Here is a 27850-nt window from a genome sequence, read left to right as displayed (position 1 = left end):
TCACTTCTTTATTGCAATTGATGACAGATTTTCAATATTTCTAAATGCTTCCTGGCATGACTTTGAGAGCCTGTGAGTATACTTGTTGAGGGCCACAGCCGAGTCGGGATGACACATGGCATTTTTGCCAGAAGTAGTGGTTGAGAGATGATGCCAGCGAGTTCTCGAGGAGTTCCAGTTGAGGTCTCCCGGGGATTCCCAGAGAGTTCCCATTGGTTGGGGAAGTGCTGGAGGAGAGATATTTTCCAGTTGCTGGTTCCTGGATGAGCGGCGTGGCTTTGGGAGAATTCCCAGGGAGTGGGGAGCATGTGTGGAGTGTGCTGGTGGAGTTCAGAAATAAAGTTTGTTCCTGCTTCAGTGGCTCCTGATTTGTGCTCAGCCAGACTGTGGCATATACTGAACTTGGTTAAGAAATGACATCTTCCCAGGACATAAACCAAGTACTAGCAGAGCTGTAAAAAACAAACAAACAAACAAACAACTAAACGTTTCTGTCCTTAGAAGATAAAAAAGTGACTTAACATTGGAAAACAGCTGTAATAATTGTCTCTTCATGGGAAAAGAGTATCTGATTAAATAAGCAGAAAAATTCACTTTACTTGAGTAATGAATTGACTTTTATGGTTATTGATTCATTCAAAAACAGTGGGCAATGAATCAAAATGCATTCTCCTGTCATGTATAACTAATTAGAATGAATAAATAAATAAATGAACAGTGGGCCTGTAACAGGGATCTACTTTAGGCATCGAGTATGAACCTTTCTACTCTAATATTCTTCCTGTCCCAGGCTGGGTTATCATATCCTTCAGCCCATTAACAAGAATAAAAAAGTCACACTAGGTGGGGCTGGGGTTGTGGCTCAGTGGTGGAGTGCTCGCCTAGCATGTGTGAGGCCCTGGGTTCAATCCTCAGTACCATACATAAATAAATAAATAAAATAAAGGTACTGTGTAAAAAAAAAAGTCACACTTGGAATCTGGTCCCAGAATTTTCCTTTAATAGCCCTTTGTCCCCCCCCTCCCCCCGAAGAGAGGACAATAGCTCTGGAAATGTTAGTCTGCTCTTTCCCTCACATACTAGCAAATCAATAAAACATTTTTTCTTTTTCACAAAAATCTGTTTTCATTATTTTGACTAGCATCTGGGACAAGGACTGAGCTTTGCAATCAAGCCTTTTCTAGTTATCAAAATAGATTCAATATAAAATTCTTCAAATGTTATCAATAGTAAAATAAGGATGAGACCATCCACTCCTCTGGCCATTAAGAGGTAACATGAGCCATAGCTGTTGATAATGGAGCCTAGCAAGGAGTGGTTCTCCTTATATGAATTATGATGAGAACCCCTTAGACTCTGATGTTCAGAATCTGGGTTCAGACTATGATGCAGCTGTTTAAAATGACATCCTGGAATGCTAGTTTTTAGGACACATTATGACTGAAACTAGAAAGAATCATAACACTGATAAAGAGCTATCCACGTGAGAGGCAGGAACAACTCAATCCCATCATGTGTCCTATACTCCCAAGTCATGCAAGTGAAAAGCATCAATAAAATTGGCTTACAATCCTCCAAAGAAAACAGATCAACTGGACTATATCAAAATTAAAACCATCTGTGCATAAAAAGGTACTATTAACAGAGAGAAAAGAAACCCATGGAATGGGATAAAATAGGTGTAAATCATGTATCTGAAAAGAGATGAAAAACCCATACATTAAGATCTCCAGCTTAGCAACAACAACAACAATAAAACACACCAAAAACAAATAATCCTATTTTAAAATTCACAAAGGACTTAAAACACATATCTCCAAAGATCTAGTGATCTCTGTAATATCAGAAAACAAAAAATAAACAGTTTTAATGAGAATGTGGGAAATTAAAACTCTGTGTGCTGCTGGTAAGAATGTAAAATGAGGTAGAAGAGAGTATGGTAGTGGTTTAAAAAAGTGACAGATTTTCAAATGATACAGAAATTCTACTTCTGGGTCTGTGTCCCAAAGCCCTATTAGAAACAGGATTCAAACAGGTATGTGGACCCCCATAGCAGCATCACACAAATAACCAATATGTATAAGCAACTCAGATTTTCAGCAATGGAGGAGTGGATAAATAAAATGTTGTATACACATATGATAGAATATTCCTTAACCTTAAAAATGAAAAGAAATTATAATACCTGTTATAATTTAGAAGAAACTTGAGGACATTATGCTAAGGAAACTAAAGCAGTCATGAAAAGATGAATACTGTAAGACTTCACATTCATGAGGTTCCTAGAATGGCCAAATTCAGAGACAGAAAGTTAAAGATGGTTGCAAAGGTGGCAGAGGTGGATGAGGGTAGTTACTCTTAGGTGGGTTGAAGATTTCCCCTGGGAAGATGAAAAAAATGCTCTGAAGTTGGATGGTGGTGACAGTTGACAATGTGAATGTATCTGATGCCCCCAAACTGTGCACTTAAAAATGGTTAAGTTGTGTAGGAGATGTGTGTAACTTACCATCACATATATATGTGTGAAACCACAAAGTAATTCCTCCATTGATTTACAATACACTAACACATGCTGTCCCATAGTAAAAGAGAAACACCCTGCATTGTCATAAATTCAAATTCTTATCTGATGTCCCTGAGCTTGAACCAAGAGACAGAATTTTCTCAAAAGCAAGATCCAAATTTACTTACCTAATTTGGATTTCAGTACAGTGATCCCTCAGCAAAAGAAAAGTGACACTTACCACGAGTCCCAGAATCAATGTGCCAATTAACTTGTCAAAAAGAAAAATGAAAAGAAAAAGAAAAGAGTTGTAAAATTTTGTTATAAAATATAGGGCTACCCAATCAAATTACTCCACTAAAATGCACACCTTAAATGACTTGGCCTGAGTCCCACTGCTTTAAAAATCAAATTGAAAATGTAAGGATTCTGTTGTTTGGACACTTGATAGGACAAGAGAGCAGAGGACTAGACAAGCTAAGTTTCCTCCAGGCACAGTGCACAGCAGAACAATGCAGGCATGGGGAAGTAATTTCAGAAACAAAATCAGAGTTTTGACTAGAACTGAGCTCTCAACTGTCATGCCAGTGAAATTGCAGCTTTGTGCTTCAAGAGGTTCAAGTGAAAACAAGTGGCTTTACTCTAATCATTAGAAATACCTGAAATTTCAGGGTTAGAGATACTGCTCACCAATAGAATGTTGTTATAGCATGTGCCACACCTAGGGTTTGATCTTCATTACTTCAAAATTAACAGATAAACAAAACTTAATCACACACACACACACACATACACACACACACAAATTATAACAATGGAATTTTGAATGCTAAGGACATGTTCGTATCCAACCTGTGGGATATCCCCACCTGTACTGGAAAATACATTGTCATTGTTACTAAAGCACTCAGCCAGCTGAGCACGCTCAAAGGTTCCATTACCATCTCCTCTGACATTGCTTGTCTTTCAATCCCAGCCAATGCCTACACTTTACTTGACACACCTGAGCCTCCAATTCTTTGCCATTCTTGCCCATCTTTAACTACACACTGTATGTGAAGGCCCCCAGATAGAATGGACCAATATCACACTTGTTTGTAGAATAAAAAGTGGCTTAAGAAAGTTTTAATTTCAAAAGGTGAAGGGTTACACTGTAATATAGTCTATTAGGAGAATTTTTCTTAAAATTCTTCTTAGGTTGAATATAATTATTGAGAAAATTGTAATATAAAGAAAAAAATCTTACCACATTTATTGGAAACTTCAAAGTTAAAAAAAACCCTCAAATTTACCACAATATCATGCCATGAACTAATTTGTAAAGCACACTTATGACAAAAAGTCAAACAAAAATGCAAAAATAGAATCATGATCTGTAAAGACTAGTTTGTAAAGACCAGATTCTGGAAACAGTATTATTTAAATGTTTCACCTATGAGATGTCCTTAAAATCCCTTTGCTAATAAGAGAAATTGAGGGAGGAAAACATTGTCCTGCCATATTTCAATACCCTCAGAATATGCTCTACTTCATTTCAACAGATCAGACTTTCAAAATAAATGCAGATGGTTCTATTGACATGTAGTATGCACATGTATACAAGATTCTATGCTTTCTCACAGTATAACTTTAAAGATATTCAAACTTCAAAACAGATGCTCTGCATTCTTTGTTTCTTTTGCATCCAAACTTGGCATCTTATACTAAGACTGAATATTATCTTAGGATGTTTCCTATTTTCAGCCAATTTCCAAACATCCTGAGAAAATAATAAATCCATAATCACGCCATGCTTTTACAAGGTTCATGTGTGTTATTCCTTCTTGTACAAAGGAAAAGAAAACCACGGAGCAAACTGGACATTTCACAACAGAGCAAATGACATTATCTATGAGCTTTGTGCATCTGTCCTCTGGTTTCTGTTCAAAACAGATAAAATAAGAAATTCTCCAACCATTTTATTGTGCTTTTGTTCAGATGTATTTAAACAACATTTCTCAAGGTGTGTTCTATGGATTGTTTGCAGCTTTCACAAAGGAAGAAGAAGGAGGAGGAGGAGGAAGAGGAGGAGGAGAGGAAGGGAAGAGAAGAGGGAGGGGAAGAGGAAAAGAGGAAGAAGAGGATGCATAGTTAACTCTTTAATTGTTTAATATGCAAATAGAAACAATGACACTCTGAGTGATTAATGACAATGTTGTTCAAATTGATTTGATCAGAAAACATAGCACATTAAATGAACACTAAACCTTCTTTTTAAAAGAATCCATTCATTGTAGATCTTTCCAATATGTTTTCTGGTGAGATAAGAGAGTCTGAATCATGCCAATAAATGACTAGTCCAAAACAAAGGACAGTAGTAAGGCAATAAATACAGGATTATCAGAAGGAAGATGTAATACATTTTAGCAACTCCATTTTCAAAAACTTAGAGAAATAATCATAATACAAGAATAAGAACCCTTTGACAAGAGTCAGTAAATTATAGCCCATAGAACAAATAGCACTAGCCCTTGAACTAAGAATGGTTTTTCCAATAACTGGGAGGAAAATCTCAAGAATAATATTTCTCTCAATATGGAACATCTATGAAATTAATAATTCACTGTCTATGAATTAAGTTTTATTTAAACACTGTCATGTTCATTATTGAATAAATATTAGCTGTGGCTAGATTTATACCGAAGTGGCAAGGTTGAGTATTTGAGAAAAATGCTATATGTGGCCCTCAAAGTGCAAAATATTTACCTTCTGGGTCTTTACCAGAAAGTATTTGCTTGTTCCTCAGCTAATATGCCAACATTTACAAACCTGGACAAGAGTTGTCCTGCTAAACACAGGGAATTACAGGGTTCTACTTTTATTTTAGAGATTGCTTATTCTTTGAACATTGCTGGGATTCCTTTTGTGGAACTGAGTTCACTGATGAGGCAAGTAGGCTGAACATGCAACCTGGAGCCTCTTGGCCTAGTGTCTGCACCTTAAGGAAGCCTAGACCCCAAACACGCACAATCCTGGTGTATTACAAGTAGCCATGTTTTAATAATGCCTGCCCATAACTACATTTTGTGTCTTGAACATTGCATACCAGTAGTAGAGGCAAGAAAGAAAAACCTAATGCATAAATCTAAAGAATCAACTCATTACAAACATCATGTCACTGTTGAACAATGGGCAATTAGATTCATGGATCTAACTCACCTGACAATTTTTCAAATGACATTAGATCTACTATTAAAGAATAATATGTTACTTTTGATAAGAAACCAAAGTGCCTGTTTTCTGAGAGAAATGCCAAAGCACAGGATCAAAAATGTTTGCAGCATGGACAATATGACTGGAAAGGGGATGCTTAGGCACACTTGGAGAGCAACAGTACTTAAATATGAAAAATGTGGTGCTCATGTTGAGAAGTCAGTTATTTAGAGCCAACAACATGACACATCTAAATACTCCACAGAAACTCAATGATTGATAATAAAAATAATAATCCCCAAACAACCAGCTAAACTGTTTTCTTATAAATGGTCTGAGAGAACTAGTGTTTTGTGTGGCATCGGGCTATGAATAACTTAAAAATGGGCTGTGGTTTTTAGCTCAGGTGCAGAGCAATTGCTTAGCATGTGTGAGGCCCTAAGTTCAGTCCCCAGCACTGGGGAGAAACAAAAAGCCCAGAGGAGTGATAATCACTACCACCGAACCAGTAAAAAAAAGAAAAAAAATCATCATGTCTTATTTAAGGGAGTTAAGTGGACAGAGATTAGCCTTGTTCAGTCTGGTTACTTCCTGTGCATAATCTGCACATTCTTTGAGACATCTGTTGCTTTACCAATATTAGAATCTCTTCATGAGGAGGGTTAATTATAAGGAACAGCATTCTGCCTTCAGGCTCTTCCCTCAGACAGTGCACAGAACAAACTACCCTTAGGTGTAGTCAATAACACTGGGTTCCTTCAACACCTGATATCAAGGGCAAACCAATACTCATTGGTCTACTTTCTGCCCTCTCTCCTTAAACCTTCTCTCTCCTTAAACCTTCTTAGTCCCTTCTACCATCTGGCATGCTACGTATTTTCTGTATTCAACTATTATCCCTCTGTCCTCATAGAAATTAAGATCTATGTCAGTGGAGGTTTTTATTTTTACCCATTTCATTCACTAGTGTAGTAGAGTCTCAAAATGGAACACAGACTCTTGGGTTGAATTTTTGGAATGAATCAATAAATGATAGTGGACAGCTACTAGAAAATGCCATATTCAGTTGATATTGTCTTTACTTAACATTTTTTTTAAAAAATGAAATTTTGATGAAGATTTTCCATTACAGTTTGTTTATATCATCAAAACTTTTGAGTTATATAGTCCAGGAAAACACTTAAGAAAGCATTGCACAAGTAAAAACTTAATTATGTCTGACCTGTTGTGTTATTCAATGTTTTATCACTATGACAAAATATGTAAGAAAATCAGCTTAAAGGGGAGGTTATGACTTGGATATGAGGTGTCCCCCAAAATCTTCTGTGATAATGCTGGAATATTCAGAGGTGAAATGATTGAACTGTGAGAGCTATAACCTAATCAGTCCATCCTAGTTGGAATGGAAGTAACTGTAGGCAAATCGGGTGTGGCTGGAGGAGGTGGGTCACTGGGGAGCATGCCCTGACAGGGTTGTTCTTCCTGAGGCCCCTTCTCCCTCTCATCTCTGCTTCCTAAGCATGGCATGTGCTCTGTCACCTTGGGCCCTGAACAATGGAATCAGTTGTCCATGAACTGAGACTTTTGAAGCCATAAGCCTCAAATAACCTTTTCCTCCTGAAGTTGTTTTCTGGTATTTTGGTCACAGAAACACAGACCCTGACAGGAGATAAGATTTTTTTTTTTGTTCACATTTCAGAGGTTTCAGTCCATGGTGTGCTGGCTAAGTAGTTTTGGGCCTGAGGTGACATGGCACATCATGGCAGGAGGGCATGATAAAGCAGAGCTCCTCACCTCGAGGCAGCCAGGAAGCAGAGAGGGCAAGGAAGCAGCCAGAGAGAAGATGAACTGTTTCACAGCACCCCTTACCCCAGTGACTTACTTCTTCTAACTAGGCCTCACCTCCTACAGTTTCTCCACCTCCCAATTTCCTATCAAGCTATAATCCACCACTCAATCAATCAATCCTTTGATGCGGTCAAATGATCCAACCAATTTCCAAGAGCCCCACCTCTGAAGGCTATTATTGGAGACTAGACCTTCAACACAGGAGTCTTTGGGGACACTTCATATCCGAACCATAACCCTGGTTCAATTGACTATATCTCAAATAAAGTGGGAATGACAAGTAAATGGGAGGATGGGTAGAAGATAAAACAATCCTGGAGCAGTCCATATCAGAACAAATTGCTCTCACATGATTATTTCAGAGCATAATTAGAAGAATCTGTCAGTTACCTGAACTATCCAGGGCTGGGGATGAGGAACCAAACTTTGGAATGAACGCCAGGTGATGCCTATGAGCTGATGACCAAAAGAGGTAACATAGGTGATCTCCTCCCTGAATAAGCACCTCTTGTTCTGATCCTTTGAGAGTCCTTGTAGTTCAGATTTTGTTTCTCCACAGATGGGGGATTTTGTATAAAAATCAGCTAATGCTTCTATGACTGACTCTTCATTATCTAAAGGCATTTCAGTGTTGTTGGCTGGAATAAAAGTAGATAACAGGCCTCAGATTACTACCTCATTAATAACAGATTACTACTGGTTTCACCAGTTTTTCTGTGAACTCTTATTTGTATAACTCCTAAAATCTGAAACTTGAGTACAAAAAGAAATGATAATTTGTAAAGTCAATAAAAATACACTTACTCACAACAAAAAAATCTTTCTGGCCAGTGCACTAATGTGTAAATTCACAAGCCCATGTTTTAATGAGCTACTGCATTGCTAAATCTCAACCAACTCAATTTGGCAAAAATATGTAAATGTAAGCTATTCACATACCTTCATGGTCTTCTGACTCTCTCTTTATTATACCAGTAATGATATCCAGGAAGAATTCTTCAGGGATGATATAGCATTCGCGTTTGTTACCTAGAAAAGAAGACACACCACGAACTCAACCTAGGTCTTGGAAAATAGAGAAAACTCAATAAGTCTGATGGAGTTATGGCTAGAGAAGACAGACTCAACAACTTTTTCCTCATCTTTTTGCTCTCTATTTCCTTTACTGATTCATCCTTTCCTCTTATTTATTCAGTCACACAATATTTCAACCACTCAGTCCCCAAGTTAAAAAAAAAAAGCATATTTCAAAATATTTTGAAATCTTCAGAACATCTTATATTATTAGTTTTCACTTCTCATAAATCCCCAAGGAGCTATCAATATGCTCTGGTATTTATCAGTACTCCTTCAAAAATCTAAATATAGGTCCAGAAAGAAACACTAAGTTTCTGTGTGTATTGTGTACTCTGAGTTCTCCTAGAGAATACTGGAATGGCAGGAGGCACATCAGCAAGGATTGCTTGGCAAACTGTTTAATCCAGAGATCCAAATAATCACAACTCAAGCTGACATAATTCCAAATTGACAACAAATTCCCAGAGAAGCACTATCAAGAGAACATAACTAGCACAGCATGCCTGAGCAGTCACCTCAACTTCCTGTGGCACAATCATCTAAACTTGACCTATGCATGGCTCTTTAGTTCATCTTCCCTGGATTCCCCAGATTCACATGTGTTTGATTATTTTTAAACAACAAAAATTTAATAAAAACAAATTGAGAAAGATAATATTAACAATTTGATTTAGGGTCATGGAGAAACATCTATAATAATACCCAAAAACTTCTAAAAAGAAGAAGATGTAAAAGCCTTTAAAGAAATCATAATATTTAATCTGAAATAGAAAGAACCAAGCAGCCTGGAAATGTTGGCCCATTAACGTCAGATTCAGGGCCAGCTGTTCCATTGAGTTAATAGTCACTCACACCACTCAAGACTTACATCTTCAATCTAATGTTACTAGAAAATGCAGCAGCATCTCATGAACCCTCAGAGAGACAGAGCAAGATCACATGTCAGGGGAAACACTGGAAAACAACAATTTGTTGCATGGTCGAAAAGGCAATGATTTGGGACTTTTCAAAAATGTTCAACTAACAGAATAACTAGCTATAAATATATCATGTTAATTACTAAACTATTAGGGAAAGGTTACCACACCTGGGAAGAGAACAGACAAAGGCCCAACACACACACACACACACACACACACACACACACACACACACACCATGCATACTCATATAGGAGAAGAGAAAGAGAGAACCCTGAACAACAAGCAAGTTCTGCAAAATGAAGAAAAAATCCGGCACCAAACTGATCAAAAATGTTTTGGAGTGGTGAAAATCCAGTTAGGTCTATGCAAAGATCAAGTAGTCTCCTGCTGCCTGCTCTGCTCTCCTCAGGAGTGTATGAATGAAAAATCGAGTGCATGAAAAGGTCAAACACACCTGCTGATTTGAAGTACTCCAAAGCCTCCTGTGCAGGACCGTGATACATTAGTTTTCCTGAGGCCAATATGGTGAGACTGTCAAACATGTTGAAGATAGAGTACACAGGCTGATGAATGGAGAAGATGATTGTTCTTTCCTGCTCAGAAATGCTAAGTTAAAGGGGAAAATAATGAATCATTAAACATCTGAACTGGAAACTTCTTGGTAAAATGCTTTATTCCTGCCAGTAGAGCATTTTATCTCAGATCAACTTGATTTTCTCTTACAAAGTTCTCATTTCAACTTATATTATATACTTGAGAATTGGGGAAGCTAAATCCAATGCTTTTATTCAGAAGACTAAAGATTCTTAAAATTTGGTACATCAAAGTACAGAATTGGCTAGAATTTAGTGAAAATGCAGGTTTCTACATAGTTTTCCCAGACAGGGAATTACAATCTCTGGGAGTATGTATAGGAAATCTGTATTCCTTAATAAGCATTGCAGATACTCTAATATTATTACTAAGCACTCAGGATATATTTGCTAAATGAGTTAGAGTGAAATTCATTTCCATTTACACAATGTTGTTATAAGGAAAGTCTAATATTATTATTTTCCTCCTTTTACAGGTAAGGCTTAAAAGTTAAGCAACTGACCAAGGGCTCACAGTTACTAATGGGGAAAGGTTGGGATCTAAGCTCTGATCTAATGCAAAGCTAGGAACACTGCTAAACTATTACTATAAATTATTACTTATGAGTAGAAGACACAAAGGCCAAAATCACTATTCAAAACTGTTATTTAAAATATTTTAAGAGAAGAATCACTTTAATTTAAGTATTTGATAAGGACCTTGTGTATCTAACAATGTATCCAAGGATCTTCTAGAGAAACATGAGATAAGAATCTATAATTTCAATAAAATGTGGATTAAAAGTAGCTAATGGCTCCTTGTAAACAAAAAAAGGAGAGTGATAACCCAGTCTGAAGGTGATGTAAATAGAATATCCAAATTCCCAATGATGGTATGTCTAGCAGCTGAAAAAGATGGAGCAGAGGAGTTTCCAGGGATAGTGGAAAAAAAGCAGTGACCAGAACTACTGGGAGAGTGTTTCCAGTAAAAATTAAAGTACTTCCCTGAGCAAGTAAGTAAATATTTTGAGATAATGGCAGCCCAAGCTCTCCCTGTCCAAAGTCACTTACAGACATGAAAATGGCAAAGACTAAACATAAGACAGTGGTGCCAGATTGGAATCACAAATATTTTTATGAACTCATGGGCTTTTCAATATATACACACTAACATAAACAATAATAGTTATAGATCTTTGTTTATGCATGAATTTTTATAGAAAAAATAGATATGAAGTCTAGATGTAGTTCATTAATTCAGTGGGTACATAGTATGTACAAGCCTTAGGTGAGGATCCCCAGCAAGGAAAAAATAAAAATAATTTTTTTACACACACACACACACACACTCATACACATATACAAAGGCTCATATTGTTATTTAATATATTTCCAAATAAAACATGAAAGTATATTAATATTATGTGTGGGTATATACATACATCACACACAAACACATTTATACATGTACTTCCCAGGTCTGTCTACTATGGACCTAGAAGCAATGCCACTCTAGGATCAGTGAGCACACTGAACAAACAGATATTGATCTCTAAGTGTTAACTATACCAGAATAAACCAGGACCGCTGGAAGAAAGTGCTCACTCAGGAGATGAACATGATAAGCCATAAATAGCATCGTGACCATGAAGTAAAGTACTGTAAAAGAATCGTACAGGACATGTGAAAACACAAAAGCCACATGGAAGAGGTTCCTACTGGTCAGGTCAAGGCATAAGACCACAAAATGCTAATTATTTCTCAGGGTAAAGAATGATAATTTCAGAGCAGAGAGGCCCAGTAGACACCATCACAATCAGATGATGGAGGCTGACACCACCACAATCAGAGGGCTGAAGCTGCTACCACCTATAGGGGGCGCATTCATAGGTATGTTGCACTGATAACTCAGCATCCTTTCATGCAACACTCACCTGATGCACGCAGCGGAGAGTCACCAAATGAACTGCTCCAGGTTGTAAAAAGACAGGAAAAGTATGTTTCTGGAGAGGATTCTGAGGCAGAATATAAATAGAGACAGTAGGAATAACTGGGGAATTTTGAGCAGCTCTGGATTGGATTCTGGGAAAGTCATGTTTATTGTCTAGGGTGTGCAGATGATGATGTGTCCTCCCTGATTGGAGTCTGCAGTAGGGGGTATTTGGGGTGAAAGGGCATGATGACAGATAGAAACTATGTAGGGAGCATCAGAAAGGGAAGGAGGGGCTGTAGATGCAGTGAAATCAAGGAGAGAAGAGTAGGAGTTCACTTGTTTTGTTCTTAGATCCTTTCTATCAGTAGGAAATGTTTCTATAGTTTTAAAGATGAGATGTCTAAATCTGAGCTATTGAAAATTTTCCTATAAATATTTCCAAACATTTTTCTATCTTGATAAAAGGAAACATCATTTCTTAAATTTCATTCCTCCACTTCTTCAGGCCCCAAATCTTAGCAGTTTGTCTGGATCCTACCATCCCAGGTCCAGTCCTGATCTGATTCTCTTAGTTCCCTTGAAAACAAACCCAGAAACCATCCACTTCTCACCATGATCCTCCTAGTCAAAACTCCTTCATCTTTCAGTGAGTCCTTCATGGGGTCCTCCCTCACCCTTGCTCTACAGCACAGTCTTGTATACCGCATTTGTTCTGCTCTAGAACTCTCAAAACATCCTCATGTCCCCTAGTGACAGGAAAAGCCATACTTCTTACATGGCCTCTGAGGACAATGCAGTCTGCAACCAGATCCACTCCACCCCATGTCCGAATCCACCCATGAAGGGCTAAACTTGGTCCTCCCCAAACTAAGATGTTAAAATCCTATCCCCCAGTGCCTCAGGATGTGGCCACATTGGACATAGTGCTTTCAAAAAGGTCTTTAAATGAGGTCATTGAGGGTCCTCATCTGCCTGTCCAATTAGGAGCAGATTAGGGCAAAAATATACAACAGAGTTGATGGCCTTCTACAAGCCGAGGAGAGAGGCTAAGGAAGAAACAAACCTGAGGATGCATCAACTCAAATTACTGCCTCCAGAGCCATAAGAAAATTAATTTTTTTTTGTTAAGCCCCCAGCCAACCTCCACTATTCTTAGTACCAAGGTCTGTCCTGGCCTCTGTCATGTTCCACACACATCGACATGCTCTGCCTCAGGGCAACTGGTTGCTTCTTCCAACTAGAACTCTGCTAAATTCATAGCATATCTCACTTTCTCTGTCTCTCTGTCTCTCTTTCTTTGTCTCTCTCAGCTCCTGTGTCCCATGCTTGTTGTCTTCCCTGACCTTCCTGCTATTTTAAAAGCTTCCCAACTTCACATGAACTTCCTTCCCTATGCTCTCGTTTCATCTTTCTTGAACCATTTATTATTTATTGACTGTATCACACTAACCAAGAGAAACATTTTTTTAACATTCTGGATCCTCTGCACCAAGAATACCAGGTACATAGCAATGAACAGAGAGTAAATAAATGAAAAAACAACGTTGCCATAGCATTTACCTTTTCAGGAGTTTAATAATCTTGTATGCTGTGTTCCAGTCTAAACCAGTTGTGGGCTCATCCAGGAACAAGATGGAAGGATCAAGGATCAGCTCCATTCCTATACTAACCATTTTTCTTTCTCCTTTAGATTTCACCTGAAACACAAATTATTATCATCCACATGAATGAGTGTAGTCACTGTCATTTGGTGAATTTATCTGTACCATTCTTCAAAAAGACATGTTATCTCATTATGCTCATTATTTTGTACATCATGGAAATGATGCCTGGGAAAAGGAGAAGGTCTCTCATTCACCACATGCATAAGCTGAGCCCCAGTGCAGAGCTGCCAAGTGACTGCACCTGATATGAAGCTCAGGCTTTTAATAGTCCTTTATGTTCCTAACCAAGTCAAATATTTAGTTTTACGATAATAAGTTACAACACTAAAGAATACCATTCTGACATAAGGAAATCCCTATTAAGATAGGAGAGGAAAAGGAAACTGCCTGTAGTGATCTTTTAGTGTGTTCTAACCACCTCCCTCTGACACACCACCTCTACAAAATGATCCCAAGTGGACCAATAAACAGAGAGTCAACTTGGGGCCAGGAAGGTATGTTTTTTACCATACCATTTTAGCATCTTTTCAGTTTAATATTTTTCCCAAAATTATGCTTTGTATACCTAACTTACCTTGGTACACCTGATTCATCTTTTCAGAAAAATCCAGGTAAGCGGATAATCCACAGGACAACTGGCCCAATCTTTACAACAAATAAATGTGTGGTAAGGGAGAAAGAAGATTTGGGGGAGGTAAAAAGTAGGAAACAGATGTGGAATTTGAAATCTACAAACAGATCATAATTAAATGCTACCCATGGCCCTTGATTGGATTCTATTTACCAATGAAGTATAAAAGACATTTAGGTACCTTGACCAAAATGTTATATGCATGTACAAATATGCCAATATGAAATCTATTATTCTGTATAACTATTGTAAACTAAAAAAAGACTTGAATATAAATATGGACTTGATGCTACTAAAATGTAATTGCTGGGCATTTTAGGAAACCTTTCCCAAAGGAGACTTTTCTTGAATTTTTCCTCTACTTTAAGTAAGATATTATGACCAATAACATAATGTCTTATGGGATTCAGATTTTGACTAGCTAGTCAGTACTGAACAGAGAATAATTTACAAAGAAAAAAAGTCAACAAGGTATTGAATGTTAAATAAATGTCTGTCCTATTTTTCATCTTTCCTTTATATCCATGTTTATTTACTACCTTTAAACAAAAAAGATTTAAGACCAAGAAAACCATAAGAATCATGAAATTTAAAAAAATCATCTGTATTAAATCTTCATCAATCATGGGTCTAAAGCAATTGTTTACTGTATTTTTAATAATATAAATGATTGTCACAAAAAAGATGGACTTGAAACAGGTGACGATATGGAGACATTTTCCAGTTTGATCATTGATAATGGTATTGGTAAGGTAAGGAAATGTACTAATTTCCTTTTGCAATTATGTGAGGAGAGGAAAGCAAATGAGAAATTGAAGAAAATTATATTAATGATAAAGTGACATTAATTATTACATAATCAATCATATCATTTGAGTAATCAGACTATTTTTCTACATTTCTGTTATTTTAAAATATCCTAAGAGCCACAAAAATAAACTATTTGAATCAATTAGTTTATATGATTCTAAGATGCCAACAACTGCGGTTATATGTTTCCCCTGGAAATCCAAGCAAGCAACTCAGGGAAGTACCTGCTTGGAGCTAAATAAGACAGTAAAGAAAGTGCCTTTCTAGGAACACAAAATTAGTTCCAAAGTAAACACAGTCAATCAACAAACACAAATAAGTGGTGAAAGGTGGCATCCCAGGTTATTAAAAAAAATACACTAATCATGAGAGGCTATCAGGAAAGACCATGGGAAACAACAGCCAGTAGAACCCACTATCTTCATTGCCTCTAAGGAGGGAGATAACAGGGTGAACCACAGGCTTACAGTTTTTGTTTGATGGTTTGTTTTGTGATGCTGGGAACTGAACCCAGAGCCCCATAATTGATAGTCAAGTGCTCCACCAAAGAGCCACATCACCAACCCCCTGGATAATACATTCTAAATAGCTTATTTTTGCACTAAGCTCCTAATGTCTACTTATCACACCACCTACACCTAATAATCAACCGTAAACTTGACACATTTGTCTCCCTTTATCTGCATGATCCTGCACAACTCACACAAGGAAGATTTACTTTCTCCATTGTGTTCCTCTTGTCCACAACTATATCTCTAATACCTCAAAGACAGGGACATGTCAGAGTCTGGAAATAAATACTGGGGAAGAAAAAAATACAGAGTGCGAGGGAGAGGATGAGAGAAGAAAAAGGCTATAGAAAAATAACTTAATCATTACATGAATGAGAAGTAACTACTAAGGTAACCAAATATAATTTGGAAGCCAAAATACACTGAAGTGAATCCCAGAGCAAGAATCCTTGGATTAGATTGGTGAAGATGGTGGAAGGGAGCTAGAAAGTCCCAAACACCTCTCAACACAGAAAGAGGCAGTGAAGGAAAAGCAGAAGTGAGATTTGCATGACAAAAAAAATACTTTAAGAAGCAATATTGCAAAATCTGATACCTGGAGAGACTTAAAGTTTAGTTACCAGAGTAGAAAATAAGTGCAGAGTCTCCTAACCTTAAAATCGAATCAGGTAGGTGAAGTGGGGAGGGGCGAGTGAAGGAGAAAGGTGGGAGCAGAAAAAATCTTAAGCTTACCCACTTAAAAATAAGTAGAAAGGCAGACAAAAATTTAAGTGTGACAGGAAAAGCAGAGTCCTAAAAACAGAAAAACCACCTTAAAACCAAATCTGAAAAGGAAACTGAGCTGGAATCCACAGTCATCTCATGGCACCTTCAGCCCTTTAAATTCATCCCCTTAAATCAACATGGCCACTTCCCAAATCCAGACAGCTGCACCACAAACCACAGAATTCCTGCACTCATAGTCATGTATGCACAGACAACCACCAGGATCTTCAGCACCATTAAAAGGATCCTATGGAGGGGAACAGGTACACAGTGAGCCACAGTACTCATAGGCACACTCCGGAACCTGCATCCTGATCTCCGGCACACAATAGAAACAACCAACATCCAACACTGCACCCTCCAAGCAGTCAGCTTCAGGCCCCTGAGCTGACAAACCAGAATCAGTTGTGGAGGTTCACAGCACCTTACAAATTTACTACTATGCCCCTGTAATCAGGACAGATCCATAGCCAAAGAATGATGGTAATCTGCTAAATGTCCAAACCCCACTGAAATCCAAACCCAGATTCAAAAAGATTTTTTTCACCTAGGCATGGTTTACTATAAATTAACTCTAACACAAACTTTGATCATATACAATTCCTTAACTTGAATGATAGTTCCTACCCAATAACCAACATTGTACCTTCAAACCATTTGGATGTATTTCATCTAATGATATAAAGCATTTAATTAAAATTGATCTTCAATATTTGTTTTCCTATCTCTAGCTGATAAATGCTCCTCTTACACCTATTCATTCTCTGGCATTATTTGCTACTAAAAATATACACCATCCATCTATTACTCCTTTATACATGGGCCTGAATTATGCTTTTATATCTTTTCTATATTTCTTTCTTATTTTCACTCTCTCTTTTCCCTACCCATTTTTGCCCAACCTTTCTTCTTTCCCCCTATTTAGCCCTCATTTAAGGCTCTAGTATATTTACTAAACTTAATAACTATTTTTTTTTTTTACCTAGTCCAGAAACTTATTCCACGTTTACACCTGGATTTGAAGAACCATGGAAAACAACAGCCACAAATTTTAGTTGCTCATAAAGTTGAGGAGCATAAGACTTGGCTCAGAAGTGATGATAATAAATAGGGTTCAGTGGCATCTCTGAAAGTAGTGCTGATATATATTGGGATCAGCAGAGATCAAATGTGGACTTAAAAAACAATATCTGGATATTCTACCAACCCAGGTCCTTTAAGATAAAGAAACTCACAAAGTAGTCCCTCTCTTAAAAGAAGTGAGAACTACACCTATAGATGGGTAGACATACAAACAGTATGAACCATCCCAAACAGCCCATAATGCTTCGACTGAGTCCATTGACACTACAGTGGAGGAAATATCAGAGGAAGAATTTAGGAAGTTCACAGTTAAAATGCTCTGTGACCTAAATGAAGATGTATTAAGTGAAATTAGAGAGAAAATACAGGAAATGAAAGATTATTTCAATAAAGATACACAAATTCTGAAAAGAAACCAAATGGATATTCTAGAAATAAAACACTAAAGAAACCGAAATAAAAGTATCACCAATAGAGTAGACCACTTTGGGAGATAGATTTTCAGGCCTCAAAGACAAAGTATATAATCTTGAAAATAAAATTAACCATAAAGAAAATATGTTAAGAGACCATGAATAGAATATTCAAGAAATATGGGATAACATTAAACCACCAAATTTAAGATTCACTGGGATAGATAAAGAATCTGGAATTTGAGCTAAAGGGTGCACAATCTTTTGAATGAAATAATATCAGAATAATTTCCAAACCTTAAGAATAAAATATAAACTCAAATAAAAAGGCATATAGGACTCAGATTATACAAAATCACAATAGATCCACTCTAATCACATTATAATGAAATGCCAAAATAAGGATAGAATTGTAAGGGCTGCAGGAAAAAAAAATGGCTGATCACATTTAGAGCTAAATCAATACAGATTATAGCTGATTTCTCAACCCAAACCCTAAAGCCAAGAGGATTTGAAATATTATATACAAAGCTCTGAAAGAAAAATGGATGTCAACCAATAATTCTATACCCAGCAAAATTAAGCTTCAGAATTAAACATGAAATAAAAACCTTCCATGATTAAACAGAACCAAAAGAATTCATAACTAGTAAGCCTGAACTACAGGATGCAATGAAATATTTTATGAAGAAGAAATGAAGAATAAAAACGAAAAGCAGCATAGGAATGAAGTGCACTAGTAGAATAGATAAAGAAGAATCAAGTCCACTTTAAACATTAGAAATAAAACAAAATGTCACAGAATAAAAGTCATCTCTATATAACAACATTGAAGGTAAATGATCTAACATTATTCAATCAAAAGATACAGGTTGGCAGATTGGATTAAAAAACAAGCCTCAACATTATGCTGGCTACAAGAGATTCACCTTAGAGGCAAATACATCCATAGACTGAAGGTGACAGGATAAAAAAGACATAACATTCAAATTGTACTCATGAACAATTAGGGGTAGCAATTATCACATCAGATAAAGTGGACTTTAAGCCATAATTAATCAGAAGAGACAAAGAATGTCACTTCGTGCTGTTTAAGGGAATCATATATCCACAAAATAATGACCATAAATATTAATGTCCCAAACAACAGAACATCTACATATATCCAACAAACCCTTATCAATATTCAGAACCAAATAGATCACAAAACAATATACTGGGTGACTTTAACACACCTCTCTCATCACTGGATAGACCATCCAAACATAAACTAAATAAAGATTCTACAGAACTAAAAAATACAATGAATAAGTGGAATGAACAATCAATATCCATGGAATATTTCATGAATCAATCACTCAATTCACTTTCTTCTCAGTAGCACATGAAGCATTTTCTAAAATAGACCATATTTTAGGTCACAAGACAAATCTTTGCAAATATAGATAATACCTTGCATTCTATCAAATCATAAAGGAATGAAGTTAGAAATAAGTGATAAGATTAAAAAAAGATCTCATTCTAACACCAGCAGATTGAATAATAAACACTTGAATGATGAAAGCATAGCAGAAGAAATCATGGGAGAAATAAAAAAAATTAGAAGTAAATGGCAATAGTCATACAACATATCAAAAATCTCTGGGACAGTATGAACTCAGTTCTAAGAGGAAAGTTCATAGCATTTAGATCATACATTAAAAGAATAGAAAGATAACAAATAAACAATCTAACATTTTATCTCAAGGCCATAGAAAAACAAGAACAAACAAACCAACACCCAAATCAGTAGAAGATAGAAAATAATTAAAATCAGAGCAAAAATCAATGAAGTTGAGAATAACAAAAAATTCAAGTGGTCAACAAAAGAAAGAGTTGGATTTTTGAAAGGATAAACAAGGTTGATTAAACCCTTAGCCAAACTAATGAAAAGAAAGATGAAACAAAAAATTGTCAAAATCTGGGATGAAAAAGGAAATATCACCACAGACACTACTGAAATCTAGAGAACCATCAGAAACTATTTTGAAAATTTATACCCCAATAAGCCAGAAAATCTTGAAGATATTGACAGAAACACATTAAATGATAGTGCTCCAAGATCAAGTGAGTTTCATTCAAGGGATGCAAGTTGGTTCAAAATACAGAAATCAATAAATGTCATTCACCACATACATAGACTTAAGTATAAGAATCACATGATTGTCACAATAGATGCAGAAAAAACATTTGACAAAGTATTGCACCCATTCATGTTTTAAACACTAGAAAAACTGCAGAGAAAAGAAATTTACCTCAACATTAAAAGCTATATACGACAAACCCATGGCCAACATTAGGCTGAAAGAAAAGAAACTGAAATCATTTTCTCTAAAAATAGGAACAAGGCAAGTATGCCTGCTTTCACAATGCCTATTCAACATAGTCCTTGAAATTCTAGCTAGATAAATCAGGCAAGAGAAGGAATCTCTAGGAATGCATATGTGAAAAGAAGAGCTCAAATTACCTCTGTATGCTGAGGATATGATCCTATATTTAGAAGAGCCTCAAATAGATCCAGCAGAAGACTTTGAGAGCTCCTAAGTGAATTCAGCAATGTAGCAGGATGGAAGAAGAACACCCATAAATCAATTACATTCCTATATTCCAATAAATAATCTGCTAAAAAAGAAATTAGGAAGCCTATTCTATTCACAATAGCCTCAAACAAACAAAAAAACAAACAAAATCTTGGGAATCAATCTAACAAAAGTGATGAAGGATCTCTACAATGAAAACTATAGAACACTTATGAAAATAATTGAGAAAGACCATAGAAATAGAAATATCTCTCATATCATAAGACAGGATGAACGAATATTGTCAAAATGACCATTCTACCAGAAGCACTATAAAGATTCAATGCAATTCTCATCAAAATTCCAATGACAAATTTCACAGAACTATAGAAAGCAGTTATATAATCCTGTTGGAAAAATAAAAGACCCAGAATAGCCAAAGCAATTCTAAGTGAGGAAAGCAAATCAGGAGGCATCACAATACTGGACCTCAAATTATAGTACAGAGCTACAGTAACAAAAACAGCATGGTACCTGGCACCAAAACAAGCATGAGGACTAATCAAATAGCACAGAAGACACAGAGATAAACCCACATAATACAGTTATCTCATAATAGCCAAGGTGTCAAAGATATATGCTGGAGAAAAGATAGCCTTTTTTATGCAGTGGTCTGGGAAAACTGTAAATGCATATAGAATAGAATGAAATTTAACTCTGACCTCTCACTCTGCACACATGTGAACTCAAACTGAATTGGAAACCTAGGAATTAGACTAGAAACCCTGCACCTGCTAGAAGGAAATTCAGGTCCAACATTCCAACATGTCAACACAGGAGCAGACTTTTTAAATAAAACTCCTAAAGTGCAAAAAATAAAATAAAAAAAAATCAATAAGTGTGATGGCATCAAATTAAAACAATTCTGCATAACAAAAGAAAGAATTAAGAGCATAAAGAGACACCTGCAGAATGGGAGAAAATCTTTGCCATGTGCTCCTCAGGGCATTAATATCTAGCCTATACTAAGAACTCCAAAGAAAGTAACACCAAATAAATAAATGAACCAATCAATAAATGGGCAAAGGAATTAAACAAGTACTTCTCAACAGGAGAAATACAAACTGTCAACAAATACATGAAAACTTGTTAAATATCCCTAGCATCAGGGAAATGCAAATTAAAAATACATTGAGATTTCTTTCTTTTTTTTTTTTTTTTTTTTACTTTCCCTCAAAACTGAAAAATTAAAAAAAAAAAATTCTGGGGATGTAGCTCAGCGGTATAACACTCTGGGTTCAATTCCAGTACCACAAAATAATAATAATAACAAGTAACAGGGTTTCATTTGATACTATGACTACATGTTTTTCTTTTTCCTGATCTTCTTTTCCCTAAACTTCTCCCTGATTTTCTTTTCCCTAAACTTCTCTTCTCTGATCTTCTTTTCTCTAAACTTCTCCTCCCTAATCTTTTCCCTAAACTTCTCCTTTCTAATCTCTCCTCTCTCATCTCATTTTCTCGGAATCACCCCCCTGTTCCTGCAAATGGACAGAATCACAGCTTTTGGGAAGGAGTTCCCTGTGTTTCTCCTTTGCTAGCAAAACAATAAACACTTTTTTCTTTTTCTCAAAATTTTTTTCTTCATTTTTGGATTGGTGTCGAGAAAGAGGACTTGAACTTTCAGGTATAAATAGAAGAATGTAACACAAAACTCATAAATAATAAAAATATGTACTATGCATTGCCTGATCTCAACCCTATAAACCATTCCTCTTACTACAGGAGGAAGACAGATAAATTCATGTGGTAAATTCAATGTAGTTATTTATTCTTACTGAATATTTTTAATTAATTTTTGCTGAACCCTTGTATCTATAGTTAATTGATGGCTGCAATTGAGAAACAAATGTACTCTCACATGAATTTAGGGGGATATTTTCATTGAAATCAATGAGTAAGATATAAAAAGACAGAGACAAAGGGAAGGACAAGGAAAATATAACTTCAACCTGAAAGTCTTGTGCTATAACTGTAAAGCTCCATAAACTCAACAAGCCAAAACAACTGTTTACCTGTCGGAGATTTTATTACCAGGATCATAGCAGCCAGCTGCAGAAGAGAAGGGGGTTGAGAGAGAGACAGAGACAGAAGTCTATCATGCTAAGTGAAAGTAGACTGTCTCAAAAAGCTGAGGTTTTTTTGAAAGCTAATCCAAAATAAGAATATGGGTGATTTAAAAAAATTAAAAGTTCAGTGGAATAGCCTAAAGGGGGTGAAGGGTATGGAGGAGGGATATGATTGGAAAAGACAGTGGAATGAATCACACCTAACTTTCTTATGTACATATATGAATAAACAACAATGAATCCCCCAATCATGTATATCCACAAGATACTAATTAAAAAAAAAAAAAAACAAAAAAAAACTCTAAGTAAATATCAGAAGTTTCAGTAGAGCAGAGGGAAGCGTACAGGGGCAGAGAGGAGTGGAAGTGAAAGCATTGGGGACTGAATTAGAACAAAACATGTTCCTTGCTTTTCTAATTATGTCAAAATGAATCCTAATGTTATATACAAAAAAAAAAAAAAAAAGAACCCATAAAAAAGAATTCCTGGATTCTTTTCATTTATTGAGTCCTGACGTATATTTCAAAAAACAATATAACAATGGTCCCCAGGGAAAGAGATGGAGAAGAGCAGCTAAGTGAGGAAAGAGATAAACAAAAAGAAGAAAAGTCAGTGAAAAGACATCAAATGATCTGTTTCTTGAACAGTGAGGATGGGAGGACCATGGAAAAGCCATTTGGGGCTCTCTCCACATAGACCAACTCCATTCCCAGAATTCACCACAGTTAAGATTGTTTTTTCACTTTTTTGAAGTGGGAATCTGGTCTCTTTTTTTCATTTTCACAGAAAGCAGCCAGTTTTGACCACACACATCTTAACTTCTGATTAAGGTCACTTTGATAACACGGGGAAATCCTCTTTCCTGGTTATGACTCTGTCAGGAATTTTCACATTACCTCGGAATCTGCCATTTCACAGAGACCTAACTTTTCAATAACCTTGCTGATTGGATTATTTTTTTTCCTACTTTGACATAGTTGTTGGAATTCGAAGAGAAGCTGAGAACTGTATGTTTTCTCTCATTGACAGGGTGCTCATCACAACATCATCCTGAAGGGAAATGCGGTTTCAGTGAGTCACATTGAATCTTTTCTAAGACCATCACTCCAGTGAATGTAAATTAATTCACAAAAATAACAAACCCAAGGAAAATTTCTAGGTAATGATGAACTTTCAACTCTAAAATTTCAGTGATTCCACAAAGAGCTTCAAGGCCCAGGGAATAATTTTCCTTCCCTATTTTCAAACCCAGATGGAGCACTGGTGATTACGGTGACTTCTAAACACTTCCAGAATGCTTTGTATGAGGATTTTATGGGACATCTTTGGAGAGAAAAAGAGAGGTGAAGGAAGGGCAAAAGGGCAACAGTAGACCCTTGTGTAAATGATATCAAAGCTAGAATTGATACCATTGCCTACAGGTTCATATTCCAGGCCCTTTCTTCCTCTCCTTTTAACTTCTCTGTCAATCTTAAGGGAGATTATGTAAATTTGGTGTAAATAAAATTGGTTCCTTGATCATGTTCAATTGGAAGCATGTTATACTACAAACCAAGGCTCTTGCCCATATAGAAACAGGGGAACCCACTCATACTTACCTGTACCACATATCCTGAATTACATTTGGGTACTCCATGTACCCAAACATTTCCAGATAATCCTCTTGGTTTTTTCCTTGCAGCTAACAGACCTAATAGCCTATAAAAGGACACATATGTTGTGAGATTTTTCCTTCCAACAAAGGCCACATCCCTCACCTAGTCTGAATCCAAATTCCATTCAAAATAGAACATGAACTAGCCAAGTTCTGTAGTTGAACACGTGTGTGTGTGAGTCTGTACATGCAAGCACATACACAAATTCTTACCTTCCTATTCATCATGTGCTAGAAGAAAGCCAAAAAACATTAAAGCAAGATATCACCAGATAATCCAGTATAGACCTCCCAAATGACCTTCACCTTAATGGACCCAACCGTGGCAATACACTCCTGTATCTCTGATGCATGTCCTCACAGAACCCTTCTGCTCCTTCTCTTCACTTTTAATATTATTCCCTTCTCTTCCTTCCTCATTAGCCCATAATATGGCCAACTGTTATATGCTAATCACTTTATCATGCTGTGTTAGTAAAGCTAAATTTAATAAGAATTCCTGGTCCTAGGATTAAAACCATAAGATAGTCCAAATGCAGGTCATCCATAGGACCTAGAACCAGACAAGGTAAGCACAGCAAATGCCTGTGATGTTTAAAAGCACACTGAAACTGCATCAAAAAGGCTTATTTACACTTTCTTTTGTACTCACAAAGATTTGCCTCCACCTGGGGGTCCCATGATGGCATTAAGGCCAGGTTTCATGATCCCACTGTAAACACAAAATTATACTGATTTATTATTTCACTTTTTAAAGAGTTATATAGCACAATTTTTCATAACTCTGTGTGTAAAGTAAAAATTAATAAATAAATAAACCTAAAAAAAGAGTTCTATAGGTTTAGGGGCTGCAACGAATATATTCAATAAAGGTTGATGAAATTGCAGACAGATAACAAGCACCAAATCTTAAAGAAAAAAATTAATTGATTAAAAGTAGTGCAGTATATTAGGGATATCAATCACTAGGACCTATAATAAAAATGTGTTAGCTACCTGAAAATTCCTTTCATTTATTCTTCAGACCACTAATCCTTTTTGGGAAATGACACATTTCATGTCCACAGTCCATGAAATAATTAGCTATTTCTTATGAATAATCTCCATGACTCTTACTCCTCTTAAAACAGCTTCTGAATAATGTTTGATGATCAGCCTCTTCAAATCCCCTCACCTGCTTCCCAGTCAAGTTACACACAATTAATGAACCACAGATTTGTAGACTATCAGCAGTAGTGTCCTCACTTTTAAAATCTAATCAGAACAAAAATCAGCACATCTTAAGTAGAAATCAAAGACTGGAACAAAGCACTCCAGAGTATAAAAAGCTATCACCTGTTCTTTACATTTGAGAAAAACATGTTACCAATTAAGAAAAAAAAAAAGAAAGGAAAAAAGAAACCAACCCAGGATAGATTTTACTGCTTTGTTCAGTGTCTGTTAAATGGACTGGAAAATGCTCAGTTTAGAATTTGGGGACATCCCTCTAGCCTGGAAGTACTTTAGGGATGCACAGAACAGACACAAGTATGTTTCAATCATATTAAGTGTGTGTGTGAGGGTAGTGAACACTCAGAGTAGAAGGAGGTGATTACTGACTGTGCTACACTCAAGATAAAGCTGAATTTTGTCGTAAATGTAAGAGGTGAAATTATCAAGAGGAAAGAAACAGAGGAAGGAGAACTAAGGGCAGGGACAATTCAATTGCACAGAAATGACGAAACAGCAGTCTGATTTCACCCATTCACAACTCTGGTATCTATGCCAGTCTCTCTTCAGAATTGCTACGTACATCAAGATGTGTTGTTTTACAGTGGAATCGTTTCAGCACATCTGCCCCACAGCATTCACATCCACTATGAGTTTGGTATTCATGGTCTGAGGCACCTGCTCTGTCTCCCAATGATACTAGGGCTGCTGGGGACTGAAGTAAAATGTGATTTTCACTTGGCTCATTGACTGGGGAGGATCTCATTCAATCACTGGACTACCATAATGGGAGTGTGGTAAATCAGGAGCAGGCTGTGACACAGAAAAATCTTACCCTTGTGGTAACCTTCCTCTGCCAGTGTAAAAACATGCTAATGACTGGGCATATCTGGGGGTGTAGGTCAGTGTTAGAGTGGGTGATTAGCATGCACAAAGTCTGAAAAAAGAAAGAAAGAAAACCTATAGAATAGTAAACATGTAACCAGTAACATCATCATTTACCATTGCTATTGAGTATTATGTATGGTACATAACTTTTCATGCTATACTTTTTATGACAGAAGTACTGTAGGTTATTTATACCAGCAACACCCCAAATTTAATGAGTAGTGCACTTGCTAGAACAGCTGCCATGATGTTGACAACAGATGACAGCTGTCATGTCACTGGGCAACAGGGATTTTCCAGCTCTGTTATAATCTTATGGGAACATCACAGAAGCAGCCCATTGTTAAGCAAAATGTCTATGGCTGTCATTTTTATATTCAATTACACACACTTGATTGATCCTGTTGGTGAGATGATCTAGTTTGTTGCTGATTTTATGTCACTAGATCTGTCCATTTCTAACACTCAATAGGAGGCTGACAAGAGTGAATATCTGATTTTGAGCTACACATTTAATTTATATACAGAGAGGAAATATTTGGTGGATCATATTCAAAGTTAGTAGTGTAGTAGTTGTTTAAACCAGGGATGGATGATAAGTACAGGGAGAAATTGCTATTCAACCTTCTGCTTGCATCCTGGTGTCTATGAATAAGATTGTTTTTTACAAGAAGGGAATGAAGTCTGTACTTGGTCAGAAACCCTCCTGAACCAGTATTCCTATATTTTATTGATTAATACCTCAATGTCTTGGGTTTGTGACTGGAAAGACCTTGCTGTTTAAGCAGGGTCTGACTGGAATTTAGTTCTTAGGCTCAGCTGGCACTAGATAATACACTTCATTTTATCCAGGAGGTGAAACAGAAGTTTCTAGAAGATAACAAGTCTGAAGATCTTGTAGCTGTAACTGTCCTTATACTAAATGTGACAGTACACACTTGGACACTAAGACCTTGTGGTCCATATGCTACTGTTTGATAGCTGGATTTTATTTGGAGATAAATAAATGATGCCATGTCCCACTGAAGCCACTGGAGGTGAGAGTCTTACAAAGAAAGAGGAAGGACTGACTGAGAGGTTTATCTACCCTCTCACAGAAGGTCTAAACAGGATGCAGTACAGTGGGGTCAGCTTGGTGAAGAGAGGAGACAAAGGGTGAGGACTTCCCAGGGCGCCTGCCAGTGTTGTATTCCTGACTCCCACAGACGCACACTCCCCCACGTCTTGATACCTACTGCTCTTGTTTGGATTCATAGGAGCCTCTCCATTGGATTCCTTTTAAATTTGCATGAGTTTTTCTCTAGTTTCCATGGGACATAAAGTCAACTGTTATTATGTATTATACTTATTCTATTTCCTAAAGTGATCATGAGGTGTGTGAGGCAGGGTACTGGGATATTTTTGGAACAAGTTAAGATCATAAAGGACCCTAACAAATCCTCTGTTTGGACCACAGAGTCCTTGCTGTGGGAATGAGGTTCTCCTC

General features: G+C 36.6%; 1 protein-coding gene across 1 annotated transcript; it reads right to left on the bottom strand.

Annotated features, from left to right (window-relative positions):
- Window positions 1–27618, bottom strand: LOC139706360 (broad substrate specificity ATP-binding cassette transporter ABCG2-like). Its single transcript, XM_071614011.1, is given in 11 exon segments — window positions 1–276; window positions 7934–8181; window positions 8483–8572; window positions 9998–10149; window positions 13609–13745; window positions 23007–23021; window positions 23510–23584; window positions 23586–23663; window positions 24212–24311; window positions 24920–24979; window positions 27452–27618. Coding segments are annotated over 11 exon segments (1398 nt in total).
- Between the last annotated feature and the right edge of the window lie 232 nt (window positions 27619–27850).

This window comes from Marmota flaviventris, chromosome 7, assembly GCF_047511675.1.
Source record: "Marmota flaviventris isolate mMarFla1 chromosome 7, mMarFla1.hap1, whole genome shotgun sequence".
NCBI lineage: Eukaryota > Metazoa > Chordata > Mammalia > Rodentia > Sciuridae > Marmota > Marmota flaviventris.
The sequence above is the reverse complement of the archived record's forward strand: the minus strand, read 5'-3'. Positions and strand labels throughout refer to the sequence as shown.